The 13,796-nt window shown below is 35.0% G+C and overlaps 1 protein-coding gene across 1 annotated transcript in view; it reads right to left on the reverse strand.

The window, feature by feature from the left end:
- Positions 1–13,796, reverse strand: part of Ahcy (adenosylhomocysteinase) — a 136,949-nt gene that overhangs the window by 12,744 nt on the left and 110,409 nt on the right. Inside the window, exon 8 of the mRNA XM_090408641.1 lies at positions 5,823–6,017. Coding sequence (XP_090264767.1) covers positions 5,823–6,017 — 195 coding nt within the window. The remainder of the gene's footprint in view (positions 1–5,822; positions 6,018–13,796) is intronic.

The raw sequence follows: 13,796 nt of genomic DNA on the forward strand, positions 1-13,796 counted from the left end.
ATACTGCACTGTACCTTTTCCTACAGACAATTTAGAGTATGATTTTGATAGATTGCAGCAGCATTAATGTTCTTTCCCTTTGAGGATACAGATATTTAAAATGTCAACAGAATTGTTTTCTCAGATTGCTTTCTCTTCAGTGAAAGAGAACTGAGTCAAAAAACTTAGGACTTCCCTTTGTCTGAAAGAAAGCCTACATAGAAAGAAGACTCCAGTCATGCAGGATTCGACTACAGCAGCAGCAGCATGTCACATAGCAGACAAACCTGCAATGTGGATAGCCCAAAATTTATGTAGCATGTAACAAAGAACTGCACAAATATCACTGATTTCTAAAGATGAGACAGTTCCTTCCAGAACTTGTAACAAAAAATTTGATAAACAAACCCTGTTTGAAATAGGAGATTTACAATTAACACTTTTTCCCAATTATATAAAATTTAAATATAATTATTTGATATTTAACTATACAATGAACATAAGTATAATGGATTGATACTTTTCAAATATAATTCTTCAAATATGTACAACAGCATTTTGTTACTTTATTAAAATCAGATATTCTTTGGATTCATTTACAAAACAAAATTCAAAATGACATGCATTAAACTGTGACACAAGTTTAAGCTGCTTTTTCGAATGCAGAACTTGCATAAACCATATTCTGCATAAAATGCAGAGGTTCACGATTTATTCTACCTTTTTATTCCAAGTTTTCAAGGGGGGGGTGAATTAGCAAGCTTTCTTCAAAATTGCTAAAACTATAGGAAGCCTTACCCTGCCCTTGGAACAAACATGGAGGTAGAGGCATTTCTTGCTAGAAATGTTCCTACTCTCCACCAATTTCATTTTGCCAATAGCTATATAAAAACAGAAGAATCCAATGTGATGTTTTGATATTACAAGCACCAATGCATATGTGATTCATTCCCAGGTGAATGATCTTATACATATTATGGTCAGGCAGATCTGCATCTTTGGCTATTTACTAAACTAGAAATATATAAAAAAAGCTTTTCTTTTTTTCCTTGCAAAGAATCATTCTCTTTATAAGTCCAACACCTAAGCCTGTCAACTACTTTCCATCTGAATTTTAAGGGTATTACAACACCAAATAAATTTAAAAAGGGTGTTTATTAACTGACTTATAATTTGCTAAAGACCAAAATTTAGGGAACTCATGTTAAGGTCATCTTTCACAACAGTGATACTTGTTTTATACATCAGAGAGCACCAAATTAGGATTTTAGATCTTTTGTCTGTTACAATTTGGTTTGTTTTACTTAATGTCATGTATAAACTAAGATGTTTTAAGAGTATTCCGATTTGAAATTCAGCAAAACATAAGCCTGTTAAATAAACAACCTTTTATAATTTGGTGTTGTAATACTGTTAAAATAATTTATGAATAATGTCCAACATCTAAGCCTGTCAACAACTTTCCAACTAAAGTTCAAATTAATCACAACTCATGACTGGATTATAGATTCTTAATTTGTTCCACGCTGTAGTACATACAATTCTAAGTACTGAATCATTCTCTTAATAGCAAATTCACCACTCAGGTGAAAATATGCTCTGTCTTCATGCCTTAAATTCACATGCAACTCACTCCACTCTTTAGTGTACCATCAAAACAGTTCTCTTAATTACTGGTTTCAAAATATATAAAATAACCAATAATTATTTCTCCTCTGCACAACTTGGCTTCATGGGAAGTACATATACATAAGATCCATAAGAAAGACATTCCTCTCCGTCCGATTGTGTTGACTGTATTGATTCACCTACTTACCGCATAGACAAATATTTAGCAAACCTATTGAAATCACAGAGGCAATTCGTTCTTTTTAAAAAACTAGCCAGATTTCTTAGACAAATTAAAAAATGTCTCCATACAACCTACTGATCTTGTGATCTTTGATGTAGAATCCCTATTCACAAACATACCTCTCAAAGAGCCTTTACAACTACTTACTGATATTTTCCCACAAGATAGAGTAAGACTATTCAAATTTGTGATGCATTCTGGGTATTTATGTCAAAACCAATTCTACAACCAAGTAGAAGGAACTGCAGGAGTCCACTCTCCCTTCCTTTAGCCAACTTTTATTTAGAGCATTTAGAAGACCTTTTTTCATCTATAAATCCCCAATCTTCATTTTGGATTATATATATATACACACACACACACACACATTTTTGCTGTGTGGCCTCACAATTTAGATTCCTTTCCTACTTTTTTTTTTTTTTTAAAGCTAAAATCAATACGTTACACCCTCATATCGAATTCACTATGGAAACTGAAAAAACAAATTATCCTTTTTAGACATTCTCATCTGTTCACCATTGGGTAATTTAACATCAGCTTATAGAAAAACCCACTTTTATTGGACAATACATTCTCTAACACATCATCCTTCTCAAAAGACAGGAATCATAAAATGTTTAATTCGACGAGCTAGAACTAATTATTCATCTATCAGTTACAGGAAGAACTATCAAACAGTAATATGAAACTAAATGGCTTCTCTGAAAGAACTACAGAACGTCTTCTTGACTCCTACAAACCCAACCAAAAACAATAATCAATACGTCAAATTCCAATCGCATACATCTCTGGCATTTCAGTGCCTATTTCAAGAATCCTTAGGAAATATGATTTAGTAGCTACTTATATTCCCATTAATAAACTGTCCATGTATTTCCCATTGTCCAAAGAAACTCTCAACTATGTCTCTTCCTGGTGTATATCAAGTTCCATGTGACTGCCAGTTTGGACAAACTGGACATTCAATAGAAAAAAGAATACAAGAGGTCAAACAAGGCAGGCATTAGATAGATGGATGAGCAGTAGTATCAAGCTTGAACTACAAAAAAAGAAAATGTTATGGAGAATTTACAAGGAGAAGGGCGATCAGGACACCCATGAGCAGTACAAGGCTCAAGCTAGGAAGGTTACCAGCATAGTAAGAAAAGCTAAATCAGATTATGAGAAGACCTTAGCCAAAGAGATCAAGGGTAATCCCAAAGAGTTCTTCCGCTATGTGGCAAGTAAGAGGAAGAATGACTTCGGAAGGATAACCTTAGTGGGTGCTGATGGTATTGAGGTGACAAAATCAGATGTAATAGTCGAGTTACTGAGTGATCACTTCTCAAAAGTCTATCACCCAAGTGAGGATATCTCTATACCTATAGCAATACCTAATGTGAGAATTGAAGCTAAAGAATCAGAGGTATTAAATATATTGCGAAACTTAAATGCAAACACTGCGGTAGGCTTAGATGGAATATCAGCTCGGGTGTTGCGTGAATGTGCAAATGAATTGTCAACCCCTCTTACCTGGATATTTAATTTAAGTTTGAACTCTGGTATGGTCCCTAGGGAGTGGAAGTTAGGCAAAGTGGTTCCTTTGCATAAGGGTGGCTCTAAAACTGCAGTATTGAATTACAGACCAATCACCATCTCAGGAGTAGTGGTAAAAGTATTGGAAAAGTTGGTTAAAGACAAAATTCAAGAATGGGTGGATCAGGATATGATACTCTATAGAGGCCAACATGGTTTTGTTAAAGGTAGATCCTGCCTTAGCAATCTATTAACTATCCATAATAGAATAACATCAGAGTTGGACAAAGGAACTGGCTACACAGTGGTACTTCTGGATTTTGCTAAGGCTTTTGACAGGATACCCCATAGAACACTGTTACTCAAATTGGAGCAGATGGGAATGGATATTAAATTGGTGATATGGATAGGAGAATGGCTCAGGGAGAGATACCATAAGGTGGTGTATGGAGGAGCCGAGTCCAGAATGAGGCAGGTGACCAGTGGTGTGCCTCAGGGCTCTGTGCTTGGGCCAATGTTGTTTAATTTGTATATAAATGATATAGGAAACGGCTTAAAGGGAGATATTCAGTTGTTTGCTGATGATGCAAAGTTGTGTAGTGCAATAAAAAATCAAGCTGATGTTGAAAGTTTGCAGGAGGATTTAAATAAGCTGGTAAAATGGGCAAAAGAAAATGGATGTCAGTTCAATGTGGAAAAGTGTAAACTCTTGCATTTTGGGATTAAAAGATTACCAGCTGTGTACTACATAGATGGAAAGGTACTCCAAGAGATTGATGAGGCTAGGGACTTAGGGGTATTGGTAGATAAGGAGATGAAGTTCAGAGGACACATTGCTAAGGTGTCCAAGATTGCACATAGGATTACTTGGTTGTTGAGGAACACACTGACATCCAGAGATAAAGAGGTTATTATTCCCCTTTATAAAGCATTGATACTTCCACATTTGGATTACTGTGCTCAGGTCTGGTCACCTGGATTCCTTGGAGATGAGGAGGCTGTGGAGAGGGTTCAGAGAAGAGTGACCAAGTTGGTGAGTGATATAAAAAATGCTCCCTACATTGATAGATTGAGAGCTTGTGGATTGCAGAGATTGGTTGATAGGCGAAGAAGAGGGGATATGATAGAAACATTCAAATTACTAAAAGGTTTTTATAGGATTGATGCAGGGGAAATGTTTCAGCTGTGTGATAGTGATGGAAGAACAAGAGGTCATCTCTGGAAATTAAAGAAGAGTGTGGTTAACAAAGGTGTCAGAACAAGGTTTTTTTGCCTGGAGGGTGGTGAATGAGTGGAATTCATTGCCTGACTTTGTTGTGAGCTCTTCATCTGTAAATGAATTCAAGAAGAGATATGACAGATATTGTTTTGCTAGTTTGGGTCTCCCGCGATGAGTCTACTGACTCCATGGAGATACCCGTAATAATAATAATAATAATAACATCAATCTTATATCTTCACAACAAATCTGATAAGTCTGGATTGGCATAACACAGAATAGAGGGCAGACCACAACATTCTCTGGTCTAAAACTTGCCCTTTACACAGATGTCAGTATAAATTCGAATGCCTATTCAAAGAGTGCTGAGGCCTTACTTCATTGCCCTAACTTGAATCTGAATGATTGTCTATCCCTGTCAAAAATATGGGTGATCGAAATAATTTTTTTATTTTTTAAGGCCAATTGTGATATTTACAAAGATAGATCCTAAGAAACCACTGGATACATCTATCTAATGATCAGTTTAGTATGATATTATAAATTATTTTTTTGGGAGTAATATAAAATATTTTATAATCAATTTTATGATTAACCTTTCTTCAGTGAAGCATAACACTATTAGCAATTTAACATCATGCAGCTCGTACTATTTTGAATAATTCAATTGTTTGCATTCCACCTTGCAAAAAATGTTGTTCATGCCACTGATGGTAATTTGTTAGTTTCAAACTGAAATATTTGGCAGTATATTTGATAAATAATACTTTGTGTTTACATGTAGATAATTTATGACACTAGGCACAATTTCCCTCAAAACTAGAGTACATATACAATTTGTACCATGTCCACTCTATATGCAAACAGAACACAAGACAATTTATCTGTCTGTTGCAAATACATTAAGGTGATCTTATCCCATGACAAACCATTGCCAGAGATTAAAACTAGACGTTCTTAATGCCCTTAAAGCAACAGACTTATGAGATGTAGAATGTAAAAGTAGACACTACCTATTGTAACATCAACAATCAATCACTTGTACTTAACTGTTACGAGAAAGATGAACTACTTGTTTCCTATTTGCACAGGATAAAAGTAAGCATTTATCTTGTTTAACATTGGGATCACAGTAGAAGATTATTAGACAAACAATCTTGTGCAATTATGTTTCATATTTTCATAGCAGACAACTTTTCAAACCTTAAGATAAAATTATCAACGAACATTTAGTTTAACTGGCCTAACCAGACTTACCTTCTTAGGCAAGAAGTAAACACCAACAGGATAATGTTCAGGTTTTGTCCAGAGCTCAATTTGAGCAAGAACTTGATTAGTGAATGAATTGCTCATGACAAAGCTTGAATGTCCAGTAGCACAGCCAAGATTTACAAGCCTCCCTTCAGCAAGAAGAATGATGTGATTACCATTTGACAATTTATATCTGTCTACCTATACCAAAAAGAAGTTTTAGTAATCAAGAAATTTACAGAAAATTATGTTTATTAACATAATTCTACTTTATGTAGAAATTAAGAACACGTTATTTTAAGTAAAAGCTTTAAAATACTACACTAATTTTTAATACAATAAAGAAAAACTTAATGTGACAGATGCTGGATTGAGGAATACATTAGGAAGGACAAACAGAAGTCTAGTTTGATGCTATCCATAAAAGAACAAGAACTGATTAAAGATCATCTCTCCCTTCTCTAACTCACTCCAACAACTCTGACACTCCTGCCTTTGCTCTAGATATTTCCATAGGAGTTTGTAAGCTAGTTTCCAGCATGCTTCTATCTTCCACTGAGACTAAAAACATGGGCAACCAGTGATCATTCATAAGGTACAATTGAAAACCCAGCTTCTCATGCTCCACCATTCCATCTGTCCTCTGGAACAGCTTTCTTTGCACTGTTTTTCTCAAGGATTCTATCTGTCCATGTAATATCAAGAAGTAACTTTATTTTTAATCACTTCTACACAAATGGTATAGAAGTGCCAGGAGTTGGGAAGTCTCTCTCTCTCTCTCTCTCTCTCTGTGTGTGTGTGAGGGGGATAAGTAAAAAAGAGCAGTGTTTCTTAAAATTTTGAACCCCACTGAACCCTGCATAAAACTTTCCCTTTTCATCCAACTCCTATGAGAATTTTCAAAAAAAATTTATCACAAAGGAATTATGACAATGAACCATTACTGCAATCTGAAACATCTATGATACATAATATTAAATAAAGTAACAAGTGTTCTAGAAATAAGTCAATTTAATAAAAATTTTACTTTCTGCAATCACCATGATTTTTTTAGAAACTAGATTTAATACAAGCTATAAATTCCTGTTATGCTTTGGGAAAACAAGTTTATAGAACACTAATGATCTGTGAAACAGTTTAAGAAACTGATATAGAGAGAATTATTCACTTTAATACACACAAAATATAAATTTTGCTAGCAATACAGAGAGAGAGAAAGATCCATTATACTTTGAGTCATGTGCTGCACATCTTTATGTCTTAAGTGCATGTACAAACTGTGGCACATATGTGGGCGTATGTGAAAAGCATCTTGTTAAGATGTTATTAGAAATGGGAACAAGTGTTGGGATCATAGAAGAGATTAGGCAAGAGTTAATGAAAATGAAAAGCAAAATGAAACATCTGGAAGAGGATATTAAACATCTAAAGAAGAGACTGCCTGAAGAGAATGAGAAAGAAGAAAGAGTCAAAGAATAGTTGTATATCATTGTATGGAACTCAATCATTAGAGGCATAATGACTAAAGTGCACAAAACATGCTTTCCTGGTGGAACAGTGAAGCAAATAACTGATACATTGCAGAAAAGGAAAGACAGGGCATCAAAATCAGTAGTAGTTGTGGGCACAAATGACTTAGTTGGGGAAAAAAAGAATGCTGATAGACTTGAAGTTGTTGAAGCAGGTAAAGAAAAATAGTGTTGTTGGAAAAGTTGTATGTTGTCCAGATATGACAGTGAATTGAGGAGAACAGAGATAATGAATAATGAAATGGCTGAGTTATGTGAGGCAAAGGGGATTCAATTTGTAAATCAGTGAATCTAAAGGAAAGTTGGAATGGTTCAAAGTTGATGGACTGTATTTGAATGGTTTTAGTGTTGAGCATTTAGAAAGGCTACTGTTTTCTGAGAAGGCACACAGTCAAGAAGTTAATGTAATAAATGATCGGAGTCGACTTGTGAAGCAGGACATCACAACTAAACAGATTGCATGACAGGAAGAAGATGGAAATGAGGTTGAAGATGTGGTTGTAGCAGCACAAGATGATGGAATGCATAAAGGTGAGGATGAGACAGGTAGGAATGGAAATCAGTCAGGATCGGGGAAACAGTAGTGGTGGGGTATAGCAGCTAGAATAGAGAATGTTAGTGCTGGTAGAATGGCCTCAAAGACACAAGGATTGTTATGTTTGTAAACAAATGTAAGGAGTATTTGAAACAAGAGAGCCAAGTTTGTTGCATTGATCGAGGCAGCATGCCCAAAGATAATTGGAATAAGTGAAACTTGGTTGTCGAGGATGATGTGATGTCAGGAATAGAAACAAAATGCAATTTCCAAAAGGACAGAAATGTGAAAAGAAAAGAGAGAGTGCTGTTAATGATTCAGAGGAATTAAATCCACAAAGTGTGGAAGTTGATAAGGCATGCAAAGATTTTGAAACTGTGTAGTGTGAAGTTGAAATAAACAGACTAGTATCTGATAGGATGCTGTTATAAGCCAAGAAATGCAGAGAATACTGATTGTGAAATTATTATACAAATGAGTTGGGCATGTAATAAAGAAGGTAATCCTGATGGGAGACTAATTACAGGAATATAGACCGGAAGGAGAAGATAGTGTATAAGAACAAGTTTCTTGAATTTCTGAGAGATAAATATCTTCAGCATGTGACAGAAGCAACTAGAGGCGTTAATGTTTTGGATCTGGTGATAACTTCACAAGATGTAGCTAATGAGGTGTTGACACTGCCACCAGTTGGTGAGAGCAGTCATGAGGTTCTTGTTTGGGAAGTGATGAAACAAAAGATTACTGCCAAAAATGGATATATGCAGAAGTATAAAGTGGATGATTATAGGAAGCTCTGTAGTCAGTTAGCATCAGTACATTGGGTAGATGAGCTGAGCAGAAAAGATGTTGACGATGCATGAAAATTCACATTGAAAATGCATGGAAAAAAATAATGTATAACTGCATACCAAGGGTTAAGCAAGTAAATAGAAGTGAAATGGATGAACAGTGAAATCAAGCAAGCCATGCTGGAAAAGAAAGCACTATGGAGGAGGTACAAGACAGTTGGTGGTGATTGCATCCATGAAGAGTAAAGTGCAAGCTAGAAAGGTGACAAACATGGTAAAGAATGAAAAGATGCAGAAGGAGAAGAGATTGGCTGTCAGGCCAAGGTTAACTCAAGAAAATTTTTCCATTATATGGCAAGAAAGAAGAACAATTATGGCAGGTCGACACTGGTGGATAGTCGTGGCAGCAGAATAACAATAAATTTAATCCTTTATCCAAGTGTGAGCAAACAAAGTTTGCATCTGAAAATATCTTCAGGACTGAATATGGTATTGTACTACCTTACAGGGTCAGGTTGTACTACCTTACTGGGGTAAGGTAGTACAACACCAGGCAACTCGTAGCAAAGGTGGACCAAGCTAACATCACTCCTATCCCAGTATCTCCCATAATGTAAAACACATCTCTTGCGGATATGTATAATGTTATGCATTAAGGGAAGGGCCACTACACAGACCGGTTTCGACCTTTATTGAGGTCTCTTCAGTGGGAGCCAGGCCCAGAGGTGGAGATATCAGGCAGAAGCATTAGCGATGTCATCCTTACCTATAGGAGTTGCCAAAAGGTGTGCCACTTTTTTTTTTTTTTTTTTTTTTTTTTAATTAAATTACTCTGGATTTAGAGAAAGATGTCAAAAGTTTATTTTTCACTTGGCTAGACTATAATAAATTTAGTTTAATCCTTTATCCAAGTGTGAGCAAACAAAGTTTGCACCTGAAAATATCTTCAGGACTGAATATGGCATTGTACCTTACAGGGTCAGGTTGTACTACCTTACTGTGGTAAGGTATTTTCAGGTGCAAACTTTGTTTGCTCACACTTGGATAAAGGATTAAACTAAATTTATTATAGTCTAACCAAGTGAAAAATAAACTTTTAACAGCAAAACAACAGCTGCAAAGGATATACTGGAATTATTGAATGAGCACTTTATCAGCATATATCATACTGGTGTAAATAATTTAGTGCAATATATAGAAGGGAGGCAAGTATTAGGCGAATTGGAAGTGAAATAATCAGGTATGGAATAATCAGGCTACGGGAATGGATGACATATCACCATATATGTTTAAGGAATGTGCACCACAGTTGGTTATGTCCTTGACCTGGTCATTTAATGAGTCTTGCAGTGGGTAGGGTTCCTACCCACTGCAAGACTCATTCTACACTATAGTAGAAAGAAGACAAAATTGTACCACTCCACAAGCATGGTTATAAGACATAAGTTTACATACTGCAGTTATATAGACCAGTCTATATAACTGCAGTTGTGGTCAAGGTGTTGGAGAGAATGGTTAGGAATAGAATACAGAATTGGATTTGTAAAGGGTAGGTCCTGTTTTAACAATTTACTTGCATTTTATGATAGGGTAACAAGTGTTAAATGAAGGATTCAAAAATATCATATACTGATATTTTTGAACTTTGCAAAAGTATTTGAGAGATTACATTAAGTTGGTGTACAAGCTGCAGAGGATGGGAATAGATAGGATATTGGTTAGATGGATGGGAGACTGGCTCTCTGAACGATACTAGCAGGTTGTATATGATGAAGCAGTCTCTCAAAGAGGGTACCCAGTGGCATGCCCTAGGATAGGGTTCTGTTCTTGGGCCCCTGCTGTTTAACTTGTTTCCTTTAGTGTTACATGGTGATCAGTATTTTTTTCAATCATCAGACAAATTATGGAGTCCACAAACAAATTAGAATTAATTACTTTCATTTCCCAACATTTCGGCTTTCATATTAAGGTCATCTGGAGTATACTTATACAGAGACAAGCTATATTACATTTCAAACAGTATGCCAGAGACATTGATTTGATCAACTGTTATTCTACTGGCATAACCTATTTCAGATGTAGCCATTTTTCAGGAAGGTATTGGTGATAACTTAATTCATTTAAGTGCTTGTTCAGATTTGGTCCAGTGAGAGTGATCATATATCAGTGGTGTTGCATGCCCATTTCGGCTGGGTGTGCTGTTGTGGCTTAACCACCTAACCGGCTGTTATGGATAAAATACGAATCCTCATACGCTTCGTATCCATCGTATATTTCAATGTAATATCAATGGTATTACAATTTTAATATGCACTTTGCATCCATGATAACCTTGATGTATATAGACGTCTTGGCCGGTAGTGTGGTTAAGCAAGCTGCAATTCACATCAGTTTGACCGTGTGATTACATTTTTAGTGATGTATGAAAATTAAGAATGTACACCACATCAGTGCTCATCTTAATTGATCTAATGTAATTAATTGTAGGATAACTTTGAATACTTTATCAATTAATTATAACTAAATCTGCACAGAGTGAGGAACAATATGTTTGTTTTAAGATACTATATATTAGAAAACAATGAAGAATGCTATATTTGGTTGGTATATTTGAATTACTCAAAGGTGTAAAATTTGGAAGAGGACAAGGCTTACCTCTTTTAACTACAACACTGTCTCCCCATTGTAAATATGGGCAAAAAAGTTATAAATTTATCAAAAATTATATATATAAAAACTCGACTATCCTGTCACTTCCCACTTCACGCACACAAAACAAATGAATCTCAGAAAACAAAAACAGCAACTCATGACAAATGACAATGTTCAATTCGAGCACAAGCCCATATAGACGTCCTTGCATCTGCACTTTCATTAAGGCCTGAAAAAATCTTACAACCAAACACTCAGAACAACCAACAAGCTAAACATAGATGGAAGAAATTTAGTACCTTGGTGGAAAGACAAACTAACAGTACTAAGAAAACATGTTAATGCACTCAGACAACTATATCAAAGAACATACAATAATAAAGATTTAAGACAGAGTAGAATTAAGCCAAATACAGGTATCAGTATCAGTCCAAAATTATAAATGCGAAAACAGAATTGTGGAAAAAATTCTGTACTGTTTCAAACTGCAGCGAATCCTTAGAATAGCATATTTAAATTAGCAGCAAGCAAGAATAAGACAACACTTATATTATCAACTATTAAGAAAACAGATTGCTCCTACACTAAAAACTTAGCAGAAACTGTAGCTATTATAATAAACAAGCTTATTCCTGATGACTAAATCCAAAACATACAGAGAATAAAAACAGACAGATATGTAAAATCTCTTGCGGTGAAAAATATATTTTTCACCTATATCGATTTTACATGGGCCATAAAATACTTATAATTAGAAGTGTATATAACCTAATGTAATGTAATAATTTTGTTATATAAGATTCAAATAACTGAATGTAAAACCACAAGCAATTGTAACTAAAAAGCTCAGACAGGATTAGGCTAGTAAACTGAAGATCAGCAACAGTCTCAAAAGATAACCAGACTGAGTATTGCCGCCAAAACCTACTGCATGCATGGATGATAAGGATGCTATCAGTAAATCCGGGAACTTATTTTGATATGATATAAAAGGTGGAGATTGAGGCTCGAAGGCTAGCACTCTCTTATTTTTTTTTTTGTTCCTGTGGCAAGCTTTGAGGATGGGAAGAATCTCAATCCCACTAACAAGAGTTTTTGGAGATCATGGGGAGTTCGTTGGCAGTATTACAAGATATCCTTACGTGAAATTCATCGAAGAATGTACTGATCCACATGCATGCTAATTTGTAGCAGCTGACGAAGTTCCTAACGTTGATAAAAAAATGCATTAAAGTAACAAGGAAGGATTTTGAAAGACTACAACCACCAGATAGTGCCCGATCACAGCCGTAGCACATGTGAAAAGAAAGGAGCCAGTGGAATTCTCCTTTAACCTTTTTGGATTCAGGACTGTACATGATATAGAGACCTTGTAAGTAGATTGTTTTATGTTAATAGCTCAGATTATGTGTACAGAAGAGATAGATGTTTGATTCTGCTAAATGTCATAATGTGTTGAAGATGTCAGAAAGCCAAAAGTCAGTTTGAATGTATAATATAGAATATTGTGACCTTGAACAGTGCTTGTGTTACATGATGCTTAGAACATGTATAGTATACTTTTACTTTTTATTGTTTGTAATGAGAGTAAGGTTATGTGTGCAAGAATCCATCCACATGTTTAATAAGTAGAGTAAATAATTTCTTTGTCTAACACTTTAAGTGAATTGTTTTAATTAATGCATTGTCTCAAAAACAATTCGAACCTCCGTGACCTAAGTAAAGTAACAGCCACGACTGAGTAATTTGGAGTTGTTCGAGATAGAATTGATATAAGAGTTATTGCACGTGAGTAGTTAAAAATATTCTTTTGCATGTAAAGGAAAGACAGACAATTCATTTACATGATCCTTAATGGTGCAGTCATTAACAAAAATAAATTTTTAAGGATTAATGCATTTGAATAATAACAATTCAAATAACAATGTAGACTAAGGAATTGGTTCCAGCCAGAGGCTTTTGCTAAGTCTACGATACTAGCATGTGTGAGACTATACTTTACGGCCATGGGGGGGGGGAGGAAGAAAGCTAAGTAGATTACAATAGGAATAAAGTAAAATAATAGTATTATACATGAGTTAGAGATTAGAGCATATAGGCATTTTGTGCAAGCTCAAACAACAATGAAATTTATGAAGTAAGAGGGGAAACACGCATTGATTTAAAAAGAAACGCAAGGGAAAAAAACTAAATATTATAATTGGTGCAGTTTTACATAAATAAAAGTACAAATTATAAAAAATTTACATAAGTTTTACAGATACTCCTAATGGTTTATTTACAACTAATGAAATCTAGTCATTAAGATCAATGGATCTAAGAAAAACTCCTGGAGAGGATGGAACAACCAACGATATACTCCTAAGAGCATTTGTCGAATTCCACAAATTCATAACATTTTACAACAAATGCCTAAAAAGAGGGCAATTTCCTTTAGTATGGAAATGCTCTAAAATTATACCAATAATCAAAC

The sequence above is a fragment of the Typopeltis vanoorti genome, chromosome 18 (assembly GCF_054136105.1).
Source record: "Typopeltis vanoorti isolate ZY-2024b chromosome 18, IOZ_Tvanoo_1.0, whole genome shotgun sequence".
NCBI lineage: Eukaryota > Metazoa > Arthropoda > Arachnida > Uropygi > Thelyphonidae > Typopeltis > Typopeltis vanoorti.